Below are 21,709 nucleotides of genomic sequence, written 5' to 3'. Positions count from 1 at the left end.
GATAGACCTCAACCAGAAAATTTTCTAGAAGTTGTGCTTCTCACTTTCCTTTACTTCTAAGTGACAAAAGTGTAAAATGTAAGTGTCAGAGGACAATGGTATAAATATAACTGGCTTATATAAATCATGATTTTATTAGATCTGAGCTCATTACAAACATCCAAACTTAAAGATTTTATTAGCAAGAAAGAGATGACAAGAGATGTTGAATAGGTAGCTAGCAGGGTTGACTACTGACAGTATAAATAACTGATAACCTTTTTCAATTTCTTTGCTATTGACATGAAGCTCTTTATACTGGGAATAAGTAAGCTTTTCCACAGAGCTTTGATGTGATTTATCCCACATTTATTTATAATGTTCTTCTTTCCAATTTTTATTGTCAACAACAACATAAAGCATTATTTCAACATCAGAAGTGGAACTCGCAATTAAGCATTAATAATGACTGTTTCTTCAGGTGATATCTTTGAAGCTCTAGGTTTGAAGTCAGCAGCTTTGTGTTCATTGTCTTACTTCATCTTTTTCTGCACAAGCAAGATGGGCCAGTGAGCACTGTACTTTCTGCTTGCTGAACATCTGCTGATTGATCTTTCTCAGTAAATCAATTTGGTTTGGGTTTGTTCTAAAATCACTGGGAGCAGGGAGACTAACTCTGAATTAGACAGTGTTGGATGTTGCCAACACACAAAAAAAACGGCACTTAGTATTTGCTGTGGTTCTTGGTTAATCATCAGGTGTATGCTGAATTCTTTTTAGCATTTGATTATTCCTCATTGATTACCAGTTAGGTTAGAAGGACTGGATGTATGTCAGATGATTGCAGGGATTAAAATTTTATGTATTATGTGATTTTATGAACTATTTGTCTTGTATCTTATCTATACTGTAGGCATACTTTTGTGCTCAAAGCTTTTGACAGTATGTGTTCACAGACTTTAAAACAGAATTTTTCCCTGTGACTCATTGTTGTAAACGCTTCAATATGTGCTACATTTGTTGCTTTGTAGTGCAATTTTTTCATTTCTTTCTGATGCATTAAGGATTATTTTAGGCTTATTTATTTGATGGGTTGTGATTAACAGTGATATTAGAGAAGAAATAAATGTAATTTTATGGAAAAATGTTATAGTTTCAGTTACTTTCTACCCTTTTCTTATTGGTTTAGTTATCAGCAATTAATAAAGCAGCTATTAAATAGCATATTGTCTTAAGTTCTGGAAATCCTTTCAAAAATGTAAATGATAAATCTGTTCTCCAGGGTTTTACACAAATCTAAAGGAATACATTACTTTAACAAATAAAACAAATTACCTGAAAGTCACACACCAAACTTTGAGTACTAAGCAGAAAGTTTCTTAGTGGTCTCATCTTCAATAATGCCCTTCCAGGTCTAAGGCCTTAGCTTCTTTTCTTTAAAATGAATTTTAGACTGGGGTGCCTGGGTGGCTTAATTGGTTAAGCCTCTGACTTCGGCTCAGGTCATGATCTCGCAGTCCATGAGTTCAAGCCCCGTGTTGGGCTCTGTACTGACAGCTCAGAGCCTGGAACCTGCCTCAGATTCTGTCTCCCTCTCTCTCTGCCCCTCCTCTGCTCCTCCTCTGCCCCTCCTCTGCTCGTGCTCTATCTCTCTTTCTCTCAAAAATAAATAAAACAACAACAAAAAAAATTTAAATGCATTCTAGAAAGACAAAGGGCTTGTTTTTGTAGATGATTTGCACAAATGGTAAATGGAGATTTTCCCAAAGCATGGCTTGGCTTCTTAATGGGATGTATGACTTAGCTAGATGGTCCTCTCTATCTTCCAGATTTCTGATAGAGCTGTTTGTTCAGTACTTTTCTCTTCTGTGTATGATGGTAATCTTCAAATCTTTTTCATTTGTTTTTCTACAAAGAACTCTGTAATGATCACAAACTGTTGTTTCCTATGCTTCAGAAATGAAGCTTTTTCAGGAAATGGCTCTTTAGATACTAATTTTCTCTGGTATTTTATTGATTGATTGATTTTTAATTTACATTCAAGTTAGTTAGCATATGTGCAATAATGATTTCAGGAATAGATTCCAGTGATTCATCCCCTATGTGTAAAATCCAGTGCTCATCCCAACAACTGTCTTCCTTAATGCCCCTTACCCATTTAGCCCATCCCCCACCCACAGCCCCTCCGGCAACCCTCAGTTTGTTCTCTGTATTTAAGAGTCTCCTATGTTTTGTCTTCCATCCCTGTTTTTATGTTATTTTGCTTCCCTTCTCTTATGTTCATCTGCTTTTGATTCCCATTTCCATATTATGCTCAACATCTGCTGTTATCAGTTCACTCAAGCAGCACAGTTCAAAGAAGTTCTGTGCTGACAACTACCATTAAGAGTTTGGGTCTCTCAGTCTGTGATCCAAGCTGGTGTGTGTAGTGTTCACCTCTTGAACAGTTATTGAAGAGGACTCTTGCTTTGCATTGAACACATGCTCTCTTTGGTTTAGTATAAAGCTTTGTTGCCCTTTCGTCCCCACTGTTGTGGATTTGCTTTCTGGCATTTGGCCTCAGAGTGCAGAGACGTTCATTTCGGAGAATACAGCTTCCACACATTAGATCATTAGAATTCCCTTTACAGAAAGTTTATATTGACAAAGATGAATAAAAACTATTAGATTTTCTTCTCACGAATTAGTCCATGAGATACTTGCTGGTTCAAGGGCACATTTTTCCTTTGAAATTAGGAAACCTAATATGACACATTGATTTCTTTCTCTTCAGCTCATTATAATGGTCTATATATCAGACTGATTTTGACTGAGTGCTATCATAGTGTGTGAGGAGTCATTCTTTTGTTTTCCCCAAACTGTATAATTCCTTTCTTAGTGACGAATTTGGTTCCTCTCACCGGGATTTCATTGTTTTTCATTCTTCCAAGATTTATTTGTTCACCACCATTTTATTGAAAAATAAGTTATTTAAATCTTCACATACAGCATTCTGATAACATTGCTATTTTTCTTACTTTTTCCCTTTATAAAAAGTATTTACATTCACCTAGGCTGCTGAATTTACATTTGCCTAGAAGAAACTGTCATTTCCCTTACTTTAATTTTTCAGTGAATTTTGTGCAGGTGCCTGTCCTCATACTCTATTTATGTTATTAGATGTAGCTTTTGGGGACTACTAGGCTTCATAGTGATCCACCTAAGATAAGGGTCTGCCTTTGTTTTTTTTTTTAATTTTTTTTAATGTTTATTTATTTTTGACAGAGAGAGAGACAGGGCATGAGTGGGGGAGGAGCAGAGAGAGAGGTGGACACAGAATCCAAAGCAGGCTCCAGGCTCTGAGCTGTCAGCACAGAGCCCAACCTGGGGCTCAAACCCACGAACTGTGAGATCATGACCTGAGCCGAAGTCGGATGCCCAACCGACTGAACCACCCAGGCACTCCAAGAGTCTGCCTTTCTGCTTGAAACAGTCATACCCCCTCCATTTTTAGCTTGGCTAAATCTGAAGGAGCAATTGAAAAAAAAATCATTCTTCTGGTTCACTTAAGGTAGACTTAGTGTAACATGCATCTTACCAAATGCTATATCTTAGTACAATGTCACCTCTACCATCAGTGACTTGAAACACTAGTAGGATACCTAAACATAAAGTTTCATTTTTCAAAATCTAAGAAATTAGAAACATGTCTCAGTGAGAGTTCTTTTATTCAGTGCATCAGATGTAAGATTTAAAAATTTTTAATGTTTATTTATTTGAGAGAGAGAGAGAGAGAGAGAGAGCGAGCAGTAGAGAGGCAGAGAGTGTGGGAAACACAGAATCTGAAGCAGGCTCCAGGCTCTGAGCTGTCAGCACAGAGCCTGACGTGGGGCTTGAACTCTCAAACAGTGAGATCATGACCTGAGCTGAAGTCGGAGGCTTAACCGACTGGTGCCCCAGATATTATAAGATTTTAAATAAAAATGTTTAAAATTTTTTTTTACTGCAAAACTTTTTACTGTAACTCTTTTATTTAAAGTATACAGAAAATGAATGAAAATTCTGAGTATGTTTTATTAGCAGGTTCTGCATAATCTCCAGGTGAATCTTAATTACTCATGTTAAAGTACTTAAAGGCAGAATAGTGAATGATCTAAAATAATTTTTATCTCACCTTTACTGAAAATATTTATTCTTAAAGGTGGACATATCTCAACATTCAAAAATTCCCTTCAGAAAGTCAAGCCAATTTATAAGCACTTGAATTAGGTAAAGGAGGGAGCTTGGGTAGATTTCCCCTCAACTTTGGCATACACATGTAAATAAGTCCCTCTCCTGCTGCTCCATTATTTGCTATAATTAGCTCCATGTTGGGTATAGAGCATGACTTTTTAGATTGATAGATTTGACTTCTCTTATACCTTATGTAGAAGAGGGGAAGTTAAGAGGTAGAGCTTGGAAGAGGTCTTATGAAAGCAAAGTAAATAGAATTAAGATGTTAACAGAATTGTGATTATGCAGATTATGTGCTGTCAGTTGTGAGTGTCCATATTTCCACTAAGAAAGTAATATTCATATGGAATTGCTGCTCTCGAAGGAAAAAGCAAAGTTTGCCGTGGATAACATAAAATGAACACAATTTAAAGTTAGAATCAAAGAGTTTTAGATTTTTTAGCAGATATGGTGATAAAATAATTCTTCCATTTTGTTTTGATCTTTAAAGTATAAAAAAAGTAATCATTATAGTTGAAAAAATCTGTACAGTGACTGCCATTGTATTTTAAATAAAATTTATCTTTTGAAACAGGCAAGTGTGAGCCATAATATATCTTTGAATGTTCTTTTCAGGTAAATAGGACATCATTTCCATAAACGAGAACAATGAGTCCTAACATTTTCAAGGTAAGTTTAAGACTGGTTGCTTAGCAATATTCCAATGAGAGAGAGAGTCCCTCCCATGGAATTGGATACAAAACATTGTCCATGTGAATGTGTGTCAAGATTCAGAAAAGAGAGATTTCTTAGCATCTAAATTATAAACAGACAGAAAACCATGTAATCAAATGAGAACAATTCAAACTCAGTAAATATTGTATGATTAAGTCAGCCATGTATCAATAATTGTACATGTATTGTCAGGTGGGGTTCATAATCATTCGCCAATCTCTCCTTACTAAGTGCCTGGTAAGGTTAGCATGTAAACAAAAGGCCTCAGTCCTTGTCTAGATCCCATTTTTTGGCATTTTTGTCCTAGCTTTAGCCCCCATGCACATTTCTTGGTTTTCATTAAATTATCAGTTCTCAAAGTCCCTTTGCAAAGGCTTGATGTATTTTAACACAGGGCTTACCAGGAAATTCTCCTACTACTACTGGCACTTTTAGTTCTGCATTGCCCCTTCTTGGTGTCTGCACACTTACTGGTTTTATTATGTTTTACTATATTTGGTTAGTCTTGGTCCCCTCTCTGTGTTATCATTTATCCATTCTCAAGAATCCCTTGATTTTTGGTTATTGGCTCTCCAAAGGAATAGGACCTTGAATGTGGTAACTCTATAATAAATTCCGTGGAGTACATGCTGAATGAATAGGTCTTAGATCTGAAGCAGAACATCAAAACATTCTTAAGTTATAGGAAGACATACTAAAATTTCTACTTGTATTTGTCATAACTCTCATTCCTTTATTTACCTTAGTGTTTTATAATGTAGATAATATGGTCTTATATACTACATGTATATCTCTTCTTCTGCTTTTTTTTTTACACGTATATATCTTCTAAATAAGGCACTAGAATAATTGTTACTAGTTGTTGGCAAAGTAATCTCTCTTGTCACGTCTCTTTCTGGTCTGGTCACACTGGCTCCAATGGTCATTCTGCTCATCTGCTACATGCTGATCAGTAAGTTCAGTGCTATGGTCAGTACTGGAATCACACGAGTCACTCTATCTTTCCAGCCTGTCTGTTTACCAGTTCTTACTGCTTTTTGCTGTGGTATGTGGCTCTCTAAATTGGTAAAGTCATCTTAATGGAAAATGTCTATTTATTCTGCTCCTATTTTGATTAGGAAGGGATAGTTTCCATGTAGCATACTTATATTCCAAGAATTGTTTTCCTGAAGATTACAAAAAAAATACTCATCTATGATGTCTCCCTGTTTTTTTAAATTTTAATTTATTTTAATGTTTTTTTTCAGAGAGAAAGAGAAAGAGAGAGAGAGAGTGCGCGCGTGCGTGCTCACGCGCGAATGGGGGAAGGGCAGAGAGAGAGGGAGACACAGAATCTGAAACAAGCTCCAGGCTCTGAGCTGTCACCACAGAGCCCAACGGATGCAGGGCTCCAACTCACAAACTGCGAGATCATGACCTGAGCTGAAGTTGCACAGCCCAACCGACTGAACCACCCAGGTGTCCCTGTTTTTAAAACACTTCACGAGCCTTCCTTTCCAAACACTTCTGATGCTGATTATAAAAACATTTATAAATAATAAGGAAGTAACAATTATAGTTACACATAAGAGAAAAAAATCAAAATCATTTAAGGTAAAAGATATATTCTATGAAAGTTATATACAGGTAACACTTAAAAAAATAAAATCATATTTTAAAAAATGTATCAATGGAGCATGCTCTTTAAAGTTATTTTCATGTAAATGTTTTTATAAAAACAAAGAATAACCATATAAATAACCATCCTTCTGTATTTTATTATACAGGATGTGCTTGAATTTAGGTATATCTTCACTAGGCAGTAGAGTTTTCTAAGAATCTCATTCCTTTTAATAGGAAATACAGAAAGAATTTGGGGACTAAGTAATTTATATAAAGTCCTAAAAATGTGACATGCAATTGCAACAGAATGCCAATGCTCAATCTCACATTACCCTGACGACTTTGAAACAGAGTGCCTGTGACCCTTTGCTATAATTTTGCTTTGTAATCTAATGCCGTTAACGGCCATCTCTAATAGAGATTCTCTGCCTTGATTAATGTTGTCGCCACTCAACTAGTTGTTCAATCTAGAATTATTGGTGTCATTTTTAAATCCTTCTTCCTCCTTATAATTCATATCTAATTAGTTACTGAGTCTTGTAAATTGTATCATCATCATAATAATTTTCAATTCTCTACTCTGCTCTTTATTCCAATTGCTACTGCCCTAATTAAAGCCATATGGCCTTTCTGGTCTACAGCAATAATGCCTTAACTTGTTTCCTATAACCAGTCTTCCTGTCCTTCAATCCTTCCCTCCTTCACACTGTTGTCAATAATCTCATAAGACATACATGTATTTTGTTATTCCCCTATTTAAATAAATCAGTGTCTCTTAATTTTAATAGAAAACCTTCAAATTTTTGAAGTGCCACCCACCTACCTTCACAATTATTCCTAAGAAACCTGGGTTGTCCACTGCTCCTCTCCATTCTAAACTGTCCACACTTCCATCAACACATCCATTCACTTTCACAAATTTCCATATCTTTTTCCTCTTTTTGTTTCCTCTATCTCAATTCCCCAACATTCTGCCTAGTGAAATTTTTTAACATTTGGTTCAAATTTTAATTTTTTGTAAAGTATTCTCCAGAATTCTGCTTTTTGGTACTTCCATATTTCTTTTTAGACCTATATGTCAACAATTAATGCTCTGAATAACAAGAAAGCATGAGTCTACCCTGTAAAAGGGTAAACTCTTTGAAGGCAAGAATGCTGGCGTTTTACTTTAAAATGGTCATATTCATTATAAAGTGAGGTAATCAGTATGATATTTTGTACCCCAGGAGCCTTTGAAGAGTTAGGTATTTCTGAGATTAAAAAAAAAAAGCCCTTAATCACAATCCCTTCAACAATGATGTTGGAAAACCTGAACAGCTATATGCAAAAGAGTGAAATTGGACCACTTTCTTACACCATACACAAAATAAACTTAAAATGGCTTAAAGACTTAAATGTGAGATCTGAAACCATAAAAATCCTAGAAGAGAGCACAGATATAATTCTTTGGCATTGGCCACAGCAACATTTTTCTAGATATGTCTCCCAAGGCAAAGGAAACAAAAGCAAAATTAAACTATTGGGACTATATCAAAATAAAAAGCTACTGCACAGTAAAGGAAATAATCAACAAAACAAAAATACAACCTACTGAGTGGGAGAAAATATTTTCAAATGATATGTCTGATAAGGGGTTAGTTTCCAAAATATATAAAAAACTTAAAGGACTCAACATCTAAAAAAATCCCCAAATAATCCAATTAAAAATGAGTAGAAGACATGAACAGACATTTCTCCAAAGAAGATATACAGATGGCCAACAGACACGTTAAAAGATACTCTACATCATTCATCATCAGGGAAATGCAAATCAAAACCATAATAAGATCACCTCACAACTATCAAAGCGACTAAAATCAAATACATAAGAAACAAATACATAACAATAGGTGTTGGCGAGGATGTGGAGAGAAAGGAACCATTGTGTACTGTTGGTGGGAATGCAAGTGGTGCAGCCACTGTGGGAAACAGTATGGAGTTTCCTCAAAAAATTAAAAACAGAAATACCATATTATCCAGTAATTTCACTAATGGGTATTTACCCAAAGAATATTAAACCACTAATTTGAAAAGATATATGAACCCCTGTGTTTACTGCAGCATTAATTAAAATAGCCAAGAAGCAACCCAAATGTCCAATGGTAGATGAATGGATAAAGAAGGTGTGGTATATACAGACAAATGGAATATTACTCAGCCATAAAAAGAAGGAAATCTTGCCATTTGCAACAACATGATGAATCTAGAAGGTACAATGCTAAGTGAAATAAATCAGTCAGAGAAAGACAAATGCCATATGATTTCACTCATATGTGGAATTTAAGAAACAAAGCAAACAAACAAAGGAAAAGAGAGAAAAAAAAAAAAACACCAGAGTCTTAACTATAGAGAACAAACTGGTGATTGTCAAAGGGGAGGTGGCTGGGGGAATGGGTGAAATAGGTGAAGGCGATTAAGGGTACACTTATGTGATGAGCCCTGAGTAATGTACAGAATTGTTGAGTCACTGTATTGTATACATGAAAATAATATAACACTGTACATTAATTAAACTGGCATTAAAAACAATAAAAAGTACAGAATCACATTATTTATCATTCAACTGATACCTCTTAAATTCAGAAACTTATTTCTTAATTGAGACATAATCTATAGCTTCTAAGAGGCACTTTTGGAGAATTAATATTCTGGTTACCTAACTTGATGTTTAATTCTGTAGTCAGATTAAATTATAATAGCATTGTTCGAGTCTCTAAAATCATGTAAGACAGAAGAACATGCTTGGAATCTGGATTTCAAATCTGACACAATAAAACCTATATATGCTTCAAAATTTGGGGACCCTGCCAATTTTATAAGTACCTTAAATTTAATTATGAGCTTCCCATTTTAAAAAGTAGTTAAAATATTATTTAATAAGGATTTCAAGTATATCATATAGGCATACAAAGAGTCTAGTAGTTATTTCCTATTTTATTCTTTATTTCCTGTATCATTTTGTTTTTTTAGTAGATCACACTTGTTGGAATTTTTATAAATATTATATTGCATAATATTTTAAAAAATGTTTTTAATGTTTATTATTTTTGAGAGAGAGACACAGAGCATGAGGGGGGAGGGGCAGAAAGAGAGGGAGACACAGAATCCAAAGCAAGCTCCAGGCTCCCAGCTGTCACTATACAGCCTGACGTGGGGCTCAAACTCATGGACCAAGAGATCATGACTTGAGCCGAAGTTGGACGCTTAACTGACTGAGCCACCCAGGCGCCTCATATATTGCATAGTATTTATATAATAATTTTAAACACCATTCTCCAAGGTTGAAAATAACATGCATAATAGAAAAATCTTATCTACACTGTTCTGTAACTTGAAAAGTTGCTTCAAGCTATTCATCAATAAAAAGAAGATAAAAGCCTTGAAAAAAAAGAAAAATGTATGACATCTTCCAATTAGAAAACAGAGTTGGAAAATACTGCTTTTAGGGCACCTGGTTGGCTCAGTCAGTTAAGTATCCGACTTCGGTTTAGGTAATGATCTCACAGTTCGTGGTTCTACCCTGACAGCTCAGAGCCTGGAGCCTGCTTTGGCTTCAGTGTCTCCCTCTCTCTCTGCCCCTCCCCCAGTCACACTCTGTCTCCCTCAATCATAAAATAAACATTAAAATTTTTTTTGAAAAAAAAAGAAAATACTTCTTTTTTGAAACGAACAATTTATTTTGAGACATGATAGATTTTTATTTTTATGAAGGCTTTTGGTCAAATTAAAAGATAAATAGATATTGCTACCTTATATATCAGGCTCTAAGAGATTAATTCATTTTGCTTAGAAAATAATGAAAATATCATCAATAAAGTGATATAGAGCATTTTACACCGTAAATATGGTAAGGGCATAATATGCTTCATTCATAATATTAAACTTGCATCCCTTCTGGAGTAATTGAATACAGTGATGTTTCAAAAAAACTCATAGAAAATGAGATAGAAGGGAGCTACATAATGGATTTGCCTCTTTTAAAATAATGTGTAAGGTTAGAGAAAAGAGGAGAGGATAAAAACAACTTGAATAATTTTACTGACTTAGTTTTCATTGAAGGTGACTGCCAAGTCAACGGTGAAGGTTTTGTTTAAAAAAGAACAACATATAGTATAGTTTTACAAATTATTAGGTTTAAGATAGCTGAAGAAAGACTTTGAGCCTGAAATCATTGAAACAATAATCAAAAAGGTTGGTGGAATTAACTGGTTTTGGGGCATTCAGAAATGCTTAAACTATTAATGAATTAAGTTGAGATCATATAATCTACAATGATAGTTTGGTTCTAAAGTTTTAGCCTATTCTTCTTGCTCGCACAATTCCCAAGCATCAGTCAGAAAAAAGTTTAGAGGGTACTTATGTATCTCTAGAGAAACCTATCTTGTTCATCTTTAAGTATGATCAGATCAATCCATAACATTTGTCGTGAGGGCAAAAAAAAAGTAATTTCATAACCATTGTTTCTTCACTATCACTGACTTAATTGATTCACCATTGTCCTGTATAGAACTCCATTTAGGAAATAATTATTAAACATCAAAAATGCCTTGGGAAAAGGAAGATTTGTTGTAAAGGCAGTCATGACATGGAACTCAAGCATGATATTAAAGTCCAGTACAATGAAAGAAAGAAAACAGTTAAATATAAGAAGGTGTTTTTGTTTTTGTTTTTAAACCAGGCACTCAGATAAAGCAATTATTTCTCAATTAAATAATGATGTTAAATTGTAAAAATGAGAGGTGTGAGTAGAAAATCAGGAAAGCCAAAAAGGATTATTCTTATAACATTAAAAACAATAAAAGTGAACAACCTATATATTGGAAAAGGACATGCAAACTTACAGTTGTTGTATAAGCAGCCTCTGGATCATCTTCCAGTACCCGGGAGAGACCAAAATCGGAAACTTTGCATACTAAGTTGCTGTTGACCAATATATTCCTAGCTGCTAGATCACGATGAACATAGCCCATATCAGAAAGATACTTCATTCCTGATGCAATGCCTCGGAGCATACCGACCAACTGGATGACTGTGAAATGGCCATCATGTTTCTGAAAGAGAATTACAATTGTTGACATTGATTTATTTTAATGTAGCATGTGTGCGTGCCTGCATGCATGTGTGTATACATGTGTGTGTAGCATTAAGTAAAACCCTTGAATTTATTTTACTGGATCCAATAATATAAGAATCAAATTTGCTGATCATGAAATGTAAGAATTTGTTTGACATTTAAAAGAAAGGAAAAAGTCTAGCTGGAAGTGACAAAGGAGAACAAAGGATAAAAGAGAACCAACCAAGTTAACTTCTAGAAAGAAAGATTTCAAAAACTTTAAGAAGAGAGACTGAAGTCAAATTAGGTAGCAGCAATGACTCCCAGAGAATAGAATTTGCTTCCCATAGTTGTGAGTTCGGGTGGGCAGAAGGACTGCAAAACCCCTTGGTTTGGATAAAAGCTGTGTGATAAACTCGAAATATGAGTAAGAAATGATTACTAGGGAAAAGAAAACTTGTTTGCCTAAACAAGAAACAAGTGTAGGGAAGCTATGGGAAAGAGAGAAAAAAAAATACATGCAAACAGAAAATAACGAGATTTTCCAATTCTTTCATTATATAGAGCAAATAGAAAGGAAGTTGTTGGCAACTGACTGAAATCAGGACTATTTTAGTGCCCAGGTGGGAAGATTAAATAAAATCATATGAATAACAAGCCAGGCACAGCACTGGTATGTAGCAGACAATCCCTTGATTGTGTTATTTCTTCTCATTTGATTTAAAAATAACATGCTTTTAAAAAAAATTTACATCCAAATTAGTTAGCATATAGTGCAACAACGATTTCAGGAATGTAAGGGGCACTGAGGGATCTACTTCTGAAACATGCTTTTTTAAAAAGGAAAAGAATCTAATTGTCATCCATGTAAGATGTGTGCCTCAATAAGGTCAGATACAAACAATACTCTAGAAATTAGAGAAAAATAAAATAAAAATATTTTAAGTTTGGAAAATAACGCATATTGCTCTACAAAGTTATTTGGAGATAGTTGCCTTAAAAGGAGTTATAGAGAAACATGAAAAATTCCCAGTTGGTTTTACATATTAGGTGACATTTATTTATGAATGTTATTAAAATGAATATCTAGTCAGAGACAGATGCATAAATAAGAGTTATCTTAAAATTTGCAAAGTTAAACAAGTTTTAATGGATACCTGATTTTGAACTATAGTGTGGATTTAAATACAGGGATGATCTGACCATATCACAGTGACACAGTATCCTATACAATGAGGATTCATTCGTCACTTAAATGAATAAGCTTATACTACAAATGAAATAAACTTTGTCTTTATATCAACTCATCTTCCTGATAGCTCTCTGATAATATCTCCCAACTCAAGTGCAGAGTAAGGAAAAGAACTCTCAAAAGAAACAGTCTATGTAGCAAGAGTATCCATTTGAGCAGGTCCTTCTGTATAATTAATGTATAAAAGATAACCTAGCAAAGAAAATCTTTGGTGTTATTAGCTCTTTATGTTTCCAATCCATCTTCCTAGACAGTGCACTATTAGTTGAAATCTGCCTCTTCTATAATGTACACTACCTACCTCTCCTCTATTAGGACTCTCAAAGCCACTGAATAGAATTCAAAGCATAAATTCTTTCAGCCTAGAAAGGATTACACTACATTTAAAAAGGTGGCTCTTTTACCTATTAGAAATGAAGTTGCCTGGTACAGTTCTCATCAATGTAGAATTTCTGCATGGTAGGAAATGTGAATGGACCATCTGAAAACTAAGGAATGCCTTAGTTTTCTTATCTCTACAATGAGAATAGAATAATCTAACTCAGAGGTGCAGTGAGAATCATATATAAAACATATAGCACAGCCCCTGACTTAATTTAATAGTTATTATTTCATAAAACCTTACAGTACTACAATTACATGTATTTCTTATAATTTTAATATAAATTAATATTTAATATAAATATTTAATTTAATATCAGAAATTCTCCTCTCACTTTCCTGAAAAATCAATGGGCAACATACACCTTTACATCATAAAAAGAAATAATTTATTTAATACCAGGTTGAAATTTAATTTCCTATCTTTTCTGAGAGTCACACAAAGCACCAAGTTATTTCTTTAAAAAAAAAAAGACTACTTTTTTAGAGCACTTTTAGGTTCACAGCAAAATTAAGAGGAAGAGACAGAGATTTCCTATATATCTTCTGCCCTTTGCACATGCATATGCATAACTTCCCCCAAAATCATTCCCCACCAGAATGGTACATTTGATACAATTGATGAACCTACATTGATACGTCACGATCATCCAAAATGCATGGTTTGCATTAGGGTTCATTCTTTGTGTTCTACATTCTACGGATTTGGACAAATTTATAAAGACATAAACACATTATAGTTTCATACAGAGTATTTTCACTGTCTTAAAAATCCTCTGTGCGTCATCTATTCACCACCACCACCACTCCTCCCTCCCCCATCTCCAAACCTTGGCTACCACTGATCTTTCACTTTCTTCATAGTTTTGCCTTTTCTAGAGTGTCATATAGTGGAATCACACAGTAGGCAGTCTTTGCAGATAGGTTTCTTTCACTTCATAATACGCATTTAAGATTCTTCCATGTTTTTCATGGCTTGATGGCTCTATTCTTTTTAGTGCTGAATAAAAGTCCTTTGTCTGGATGCGTAACAGTTTCATTTATCCATTCACTTACGAAGGACATCTTCGTTGCTTCCAAGTTTTGGCTATTACAAATAAAGCTGCTATAAACATCTGTATTCATAGCATGTTTATAGTTGCAGGCTTTTATGTGGATGTAAGCTTTAAACTCCTTTGGTTAAGTGCCAGGGAGGGTGACAGCTGGATCATATAGTAAGAATATGTTTAGTTTTGTTAGGAGACCCCCAAACTATCTTCCAAAATGGCTGTAACATTTTGCATTCCTACCAGCAATGAATGTGTGGCTTCACATCCTTACCAACAGTTAGTGTCAGTGTTACCAGTTTGGGCCATTCTAATAGGTGCATAGTGGTACCTCATTATTTCAGTTTGCATTTTCCTGATGACATACAGTGTGAAGCATCCTTTCATAAGCTTATTTGCCATCTGTATATCTTTGGTGCCGTGACTGTTAAGGCCTTTGGTCCATTTTTAAAATGGCTGGTTTTCTTGTTGTTGAATTTTAAGAGTTCTGTGTATATTTTATTCAAGTCCTTTATCAGATGTGTCTTTTGCAAATATTTTCTCCCAGTCTGTGGCTTGTCTTCTCATTATCTTAACATCTTTTGCAGGGCATAAGTTTTAAATTTTAATGAAGTCCAGCTCATCAATTATTTTTTTCTTGGATTGTGTCATTGTAGTTGTATCTAAAAAGTGTTTGCCATATCCAATATCATCTAGGTTTTTCTATGTTCTCTTCTAGCATTATTATAATTTTGTGTTTTACATTTAGGTCTGTGATACATTTTGCCTTAATTTTTGTGAAGGGTGTAAGGTTCTGTGTTTAGTTCTTTTGTTGTTGATTTTGCTTTTTGTTTGTTTTTATTTTTTGTATGTGGATATCCAGTTGTTCCAGCACCACTTATTGAAAAGACAAGGTTTGCTCCATGGTATTGCTTTTTCTCTTTTGTCAAAGACTAGTTGACTATGTTTATTATAGACTTTCTATTCTGTTCCATTGGCCTGTTTGTCTATTCTTTCATCCATATCACACTGTCCGGATTATTGTTTATAAGTCTTGAAGTCAGGTAGTACCAGTCCTGTGAGTTTGTTCTTTTTTGATATTGTGTTATCCATTCTAGGCCTTCTACCTCTACATATAAACTTCAGAATCACTTTGTTGATGTCCACAAAATAACTTACTGAGATTTTTATTGGGTTGCATTAAAATTATATATCAAGTTGGAAAGAAGTGACATTTAAATAATACTGAGTTTCCTTAATCATTAACATGGAATATCTCTCCATATGTTTAGTTCTTCTTTGATTTTGTTAATCAGAGTTAAGGTTTTCCTCATACAGATATTGCACATATTTTGTTAGATTTATACCTAAGTTTTTCATTTGGAGGGTGCTAATGTAAATGGTATATGTTTTTAATTTCAAATTCCACTTGTTCATTGCTGATATGTAGGAAAGCAATTGACTTTTATATATTGTATATTAACTTCGTATTCTTCAACCTTGCAGATTGCAAGGTTTTGTCAGATTTTCTACATAGACAATATGTTATTTGTAATAAGGACAGTTTTATTTTTTCCTTCCTAATCTGTGTACTTTCCTCACTTTTTCTTGTCTTCTTACATTAGCTACTGCTTCCAGTATGATAGTCAAAAGGAGTAGTGAGAGTGACATACTTGCCTTGTTCCTGATCCTGGTGGGACAACTTTAAGTTTCTCACCATTAAGTATGATAACTATAGGTTTTTTTTGTAGACAGTTTTTATTAAATTTAAGAACTTTCCTTCTATTTCTAGTTTACTGAAAGTTTTTTTTAAATCATAAACTGGTGTTCGATTTTATCAAGTACCTTTTTCTATTTATGTGATCATGTGATTTTTCTTTTTTAGTCATTTGATGTGATAGATGACATTAATTGATTTTTGAAAGTTGAACTATTCTTGCACATTAGGGTAAATCCCATTTGGTTGTGGCTATAATTCTTTTATACAGTGCTGGATTTGATTTGCTAATATTTTTGTTCCAAGTTATTTTTTAACAGCTTTATTGAACTACGATTCACATACCATATAATTTATACTTTTAAACTATGCAGATTTATCATTTTTAGTGTATTCACGGAGTTAGGGTAACTATCACCATAATCAGCTTTAAAACTTTATAATGATTCCCCAAAGACATTTTATACTCATTGGCAGCCATCCCCCATCTCCTCCAATTTCCCCCACCAGCCCTAGACAACTACTAATCAACTTTCTATCTCTATAGTTTTGCCTATTCTGGGTATTTCATTTAAATGTAACCATAAAGCATGTGGTCTTTTGTGACTATATTCTTTCACTTAATATAATCTTTCAAGGTTCACTCAATATTTTATTATTTTTACTGATGTATAATATTCTATTCATTTTTTAGTACCTCTATCGGTTGATTGGTTGATAAACAGTAGAGTTATTTCCACTTTTTGGCTATCATACAAGGTATATATATATATATATATATATATATATATATATATATATATATGGTTACATATATATCCCTCCTTTTTTTTAAGATGAAGGCACTTAAGTTCTATTCTTTTTAGCAAATATCAATTATACAATGCAGTGTTATCAATGATAGTCACTATGTTTGTTATATGTTAGATCCTCAGGACTTACTCTAACAGAATGTGTGCATCCTTTTACAAACCACCCTATTTCCCCTACTTCCTCCACCCTTGGCAACCACTTTTCCACTCTCTGTTTCTATAAGTTTTATTTATTATTATTATATTATATTATTATTATTATTATTATTATTATTATTATTATTATTATTTTCCACATATAAGTGATGCCAGCAATATTTGTCTTTCTCCATCTGACTTATTTCACTTAGCACGGTATCTTTCAGGTTTACCCATGTTGTGGTAAATGGCAGGATTTCCTTTTATTTAAAGGCTGATTAATATTCCATTACAACTTTTCCAGGTTTTCTTAATTCATTAATCCATCAACAGACACTTAGGTCTTAGATTATTTCCATATCTTGGCTGTTGTGAGTAATGCTGCAATGAACATGGGAGTGCAGATATCTCTTAGAGATAATGGTTTAATTTCCTTTGGATATATTCCCAAAAGTGGAAAGCTGGATCATATGATAGTTCTATTTCTAATTTCTTGAGGACCCTCTATACTGTTTTCCAGATTTTCTGCACCCATTTACATTCCAGCCAACAATGTACAATGGTTCCCCATCTTCATATCCTTGTCAGCATTTTTATTTTTATCTTCTTGATAATAGCCATGCTTAGAGATGTGAAGTAATATCTCATTGTGGTTTTGATTTGCATTTCCCTGATGATTAGTGATGTTAACCATCTTTTCATCTACCTGTTGGCTATTTATATATCTTCTTTGGAAAAATGTCTATTTGGGTCCTTTGCCCATTTTAAAAATTGGGTTATTTGTTTGTTTGTTTACTGTTGAGTTGTATGAGTTCCTTGTATACTTGGGTATTAACCCCTTGTTAAATATACGATTGACAAATGCTTTCTCCCATTCCAGAGGTTACCTTTTCATTTTGTTGATAGTTTCTTTTGATGTGCAGAAACTTTTTAGTTTGGTGTAGTCCCATTTGTCTATTTTACTTTTGTTGTCTTTGCTTTTGGGGTCAATCCAAAAAATCACTGCCAAGGCCAAAGTCAAGGGACTTATCCTCTATGTTTTTTTCTAGGAGTTTTATGGTTTCAGGTCTTATGTTCAAGTTTTTAGTCCATTTTGAGTTAATCTTTGTGTATGGCATAATATAGGGGTTCAGTTTCATTCTTTTGAATGTGGCTGTCCAGTTTTCCTAGCACCATTTGTTGAAGAGACTTGTAATTTCCCATTGTTTTTTCTTAGCTCTTTTTCATAAATTAATTGACCATATTTGCATTGGTTGATTTCTGGGCTCTCAATTCTGTTCCATTGATCTATGTGTCTGTTTTTATGCCAGCATCATACTGTTTTTATTACTAGACCTTTGTAGTATAGCTTGAAATTAGGAAATGTGATGCCTCCAGCTTTGTTCTTTTTCTCAAGATTGCTTTGCCTTTTTGGGGCTCTTTTATGGTTCCATACAAATTTTAGGATTATTTGTTGTAATTTTGTGAAAAATGCCATTGGAATTTTGATCGGATTGTATGAGTCTGTAGATTGTTTTGGGTAGTATGGATATTTTAAAGATATTACTTCTTCCACTCCATGAGTATTCTGTACAGAATAATTTTCCATTTTTTGGTGTTATCTTCAATTTCTTTTTTCAGTATTTTATAGTTATCAGTGTACAGATCTTTCACTTCTGTGGGTAAACTTATTCCTAATTGTTTTATTCCTTTTCGATAAAATTGTAAATGGGATGTTTTTCTTCATTCCTCTGACGGTGTTTTGTTAGTGTACAGAAATGCAACTAATTTTTGTATATTGATTTTGTATCCTGCAACTTTACTGTATTTATTACTAACAGGTTTTTGGTGGTGTCTTTAGGGTTTTCTGTATATAATATCATGTTACCTGCAAATGGAGACAGTTTGACTTTTTCTTTAATGATTTAGATGCCTTTTATTTCTTTTTCTTGACTAATTGCTTCAGCTAGGACTTCCAATGCTATGTTGAATAAGAGTGGCAAGAATGGACATCTTTGTCATGTTCCTAATCTTAGAGGAAAAGGTTTCACTTTTTACCATTATGTATGATGTTCACTATGGGTTTCTTATATATGGCCTTCATGACATTGATACTGAATTTTGTCAAATACTTTTTCTGCATATATTGAGATGATCATAGGATTTTTATCCTTCATTTTGTTGATGTGGTATATCACATTGATTGATTTGTGAATGTTGAACCATCCTCTCATCCCTATAATAACTCCCACTTGATCACATTGTATGATCCTTTTAATGCACTGTTGAATTTAGCTGGCTAATATTTTGTTGAAGATTTTTGCATTTATGTTCATCAGGGATATTGGCATGTAGTTTTCTTTTCTTAAAAAAAATTTAATGTTTATTTAGAGACAGAGAGAGAGAGAGAGAGAGAGAGAGAGAGAGAGAGAGAGAGATACAGAGAGATACAGAGAGCATGCGGGGAAGGGGCAGAGAGAGAGACACACACACACACACACACACACACACACACACACACACACACCGAATCTGAAGGAGGCTCCAGGCTCCAAGCCATCAGCACAGAGCCTGACACGAGGCCTGAACTTACGAACTGTGAGCTCATGACCTGAGCTGACATCAGACACTCAACCGAGTGACCCAGGCGCCCTGTAGCTTTCATTTTTAATTAACATTTAAAAGTAATGCTTTTTGCTTATGACCACCAGGAGGCTGAGTTTCCACTCATCTGAGTGGGTATTTTGAGTGTAGTGCTGCTGATGAAATTTAGAGGCTTTTTTTTTAAGGAAGAAAAAGATGAATTTTATCCCAGATATTTCACAAGTCTGAGTAATGTGGTGACTTTTCAACTTCTAGACTATGTGTTTCTATTGTATTGTGGAGTCAAATTAGAATTCTAGAAAGCACAAAGGGAAAAGGCAGGCCAAGGAAACAATGCTTCCATTTGGCAAGAATTGTGCTTCTTCCTTGTGAGAAGATAAAATGCTGTGAGAGGGCCATCTGTGTTTTGAAATAGCATTTTCACTTCGTCAGCAAAAATTCACAAAATTGATTAAATATAGCAAAAGTTACTTTCCACAATATATTTGCTTGAAATATTTATACAATTAATATTGTTAATGAAAGAAAATGTGTAGAAAATTTTTGTTAAACTGTTTTTATGATTCTTCTTATTTAGACCCAATATAGGCTATCGAGTTGTCGCAAAGAATTTAATTTTTTGCCAGCAGAGGAAGCTTTTGTTTGCCAAAAGAAGAACCATTTTCACATAATCATCCATATCCAAGTTCAGGGAAGTCCAAAATTTGTCAAAACCCAAAAGGGCCTAAAGCAATAGACATCTTTTACTTGAAAGCTTTTGAGGTTAAGTCTTATTTAGCACAATATAATTAAGCCAACATTTATTAAGCATTCCAGTTAGCTCTCGATGCATAACAAATATCCCCAAAACTTAGTAACTTAAAATAATGACAGTTGTCTGTTTGGGTCACAAATGTGTAGCGTGGGGGCACCTGGGTGGCTCAGCCAGTTAAGTGTCTGACTCTTGATGGTGGCTCAGGTCATGATCTCATGGTTCATAGGTTCAAGCTCCACATTGTGCTCTGAGCACTGACATTGCAGAGCTTGCTTCCGAGTCTCTCTTTCTCTCCCTCTCTCTTTCCCTCCTCTGCTTGATCTCTCTCAAAATAAATAAATAAATAAATAAATAAATAAATAAATAAATAAATAATTTAAAAAAATCCACTAATGTGCAGCTTGGCTAGGGGTTGGCTCTGACGGTTCATGTCTGTGCAGGAGTCATTAAGTAGGGCAGCTCATCTGGGCCTGGAAACAGTTTCCAAGATGACTCATTCATAAGTCTATCAAGTTTGGGCTGGCCATTGACCAGGAGTTCAAATGAGACTGTAGCTGGGAGCCCTTGGCTCTTCTTTACATGGACCTCTCTGTGGGATAGACTGTGCTTCCTCACAGCATGGTGAATGGGTTCTAAGAATAAATGTTCTAAGACATAGGAAGTGGGAGCTGCCAATTTCTTAATCCTGATACTGGCTCAGAAATTGGTCAAACTATATTTTGTAGTTTTCAGTATATAAATCTTGCACTTTTTTTACTAAATGTAATTATTTTATTCTTTTTGATGCTGATGCACATTTATATGCCATAGATCCATAGTTTTCACCAAATTCTCAAATAGATCTCTGACGTAAAAAAAGCCAAAGAGCCATTAATCTAGTCAATGCCCCCTCTTTTCCAGTTTAACAGAGGGGAGACTGAGTCCTAGGAAAGTTATACAATTCATCCAAGATAAGTAAATGAGAGAGTTGGGCTTCAAATGCAGGTAGATGATTTCTGAATGGTCAACAAATATTTGTCAAATTATAACCTCAGATTCAGCTTCATAGGGGGGGAAGCATCCATTATCTACATATTTTATTCTAATTATTAACTTGAGCTTACCAATGGAGTCTCACAAAATTGGCTATTGCTCCAAACTAAGCTCTAAAGCCAACCAAAACCAAAGCAAAACAAAATTAAAGCAAATAAAATAACAAATAATGAAACATATTTTTCTGATTATGCAAATAATATGAACCCATTGTGAAACATTTGGAATACAACAGAGAGGGAGGCAAACCATAATAGACTCTTAAATATAGAGAACAAACTGAGGGCTTATGGGAGGGGCAGGGGAGAGGAGAAAATGAGTGATGGGCATTGAGAAGGGCACTTGTTGGGATGAGCACTGGGTGTTGTATGTAACTGATGAATCATGGGAATCTACTCCCAAAGCCAAGAGCACAC

The 21,709-nt window shown here is 34.3% G+C and overlaps 1 protein-coding gene across 5 annotated transcripts in view; it reads right to left on the bottom strand.

Annotated features, from left to right (window-relative positions):
- Positions 1 to 21,709, bottom strand: part of EPHA6 (EPH receptor A6) — an 854,316-nt gene that overhangs the window by 92,856 nt on the left and 739,751 nt on the right. For all 5 annotated transcript variants that reach the window (XM_019839578.3, XM_019839585.3, XM_023238878.2 and 2 more), the window contains one exon: positions 11,388 to 11,597. In XM_019839578.3, the coding sequence (XP_019695137.1) occupies positions 11,388 to 11,597 (210 nt within the window). The remainder of the gene's footprint in view (positions 1 to 11,387; positions 11,598 to 21,709) is intronic.

This window comes from Felis catus, chromosome C2 (genome assembly GCF_018350175.1).
Source record: "Felis catus isolate Fca126 chromosome C2, F.catus_Fca126_mat1.0, whole genome shotgun sequence".
In the NCBI taxonomy this organism is placed as follows: Eukaryota; Metazoa; Chordata; class Mammalia; order Carnivora; family Felidae; genus Felis; species Felis catus.
The sequence above is the reverse complement of the archived record's forward strand: the minus strand, read 5'-3'. Positions and strand labels throughout refer to the sequence as shown.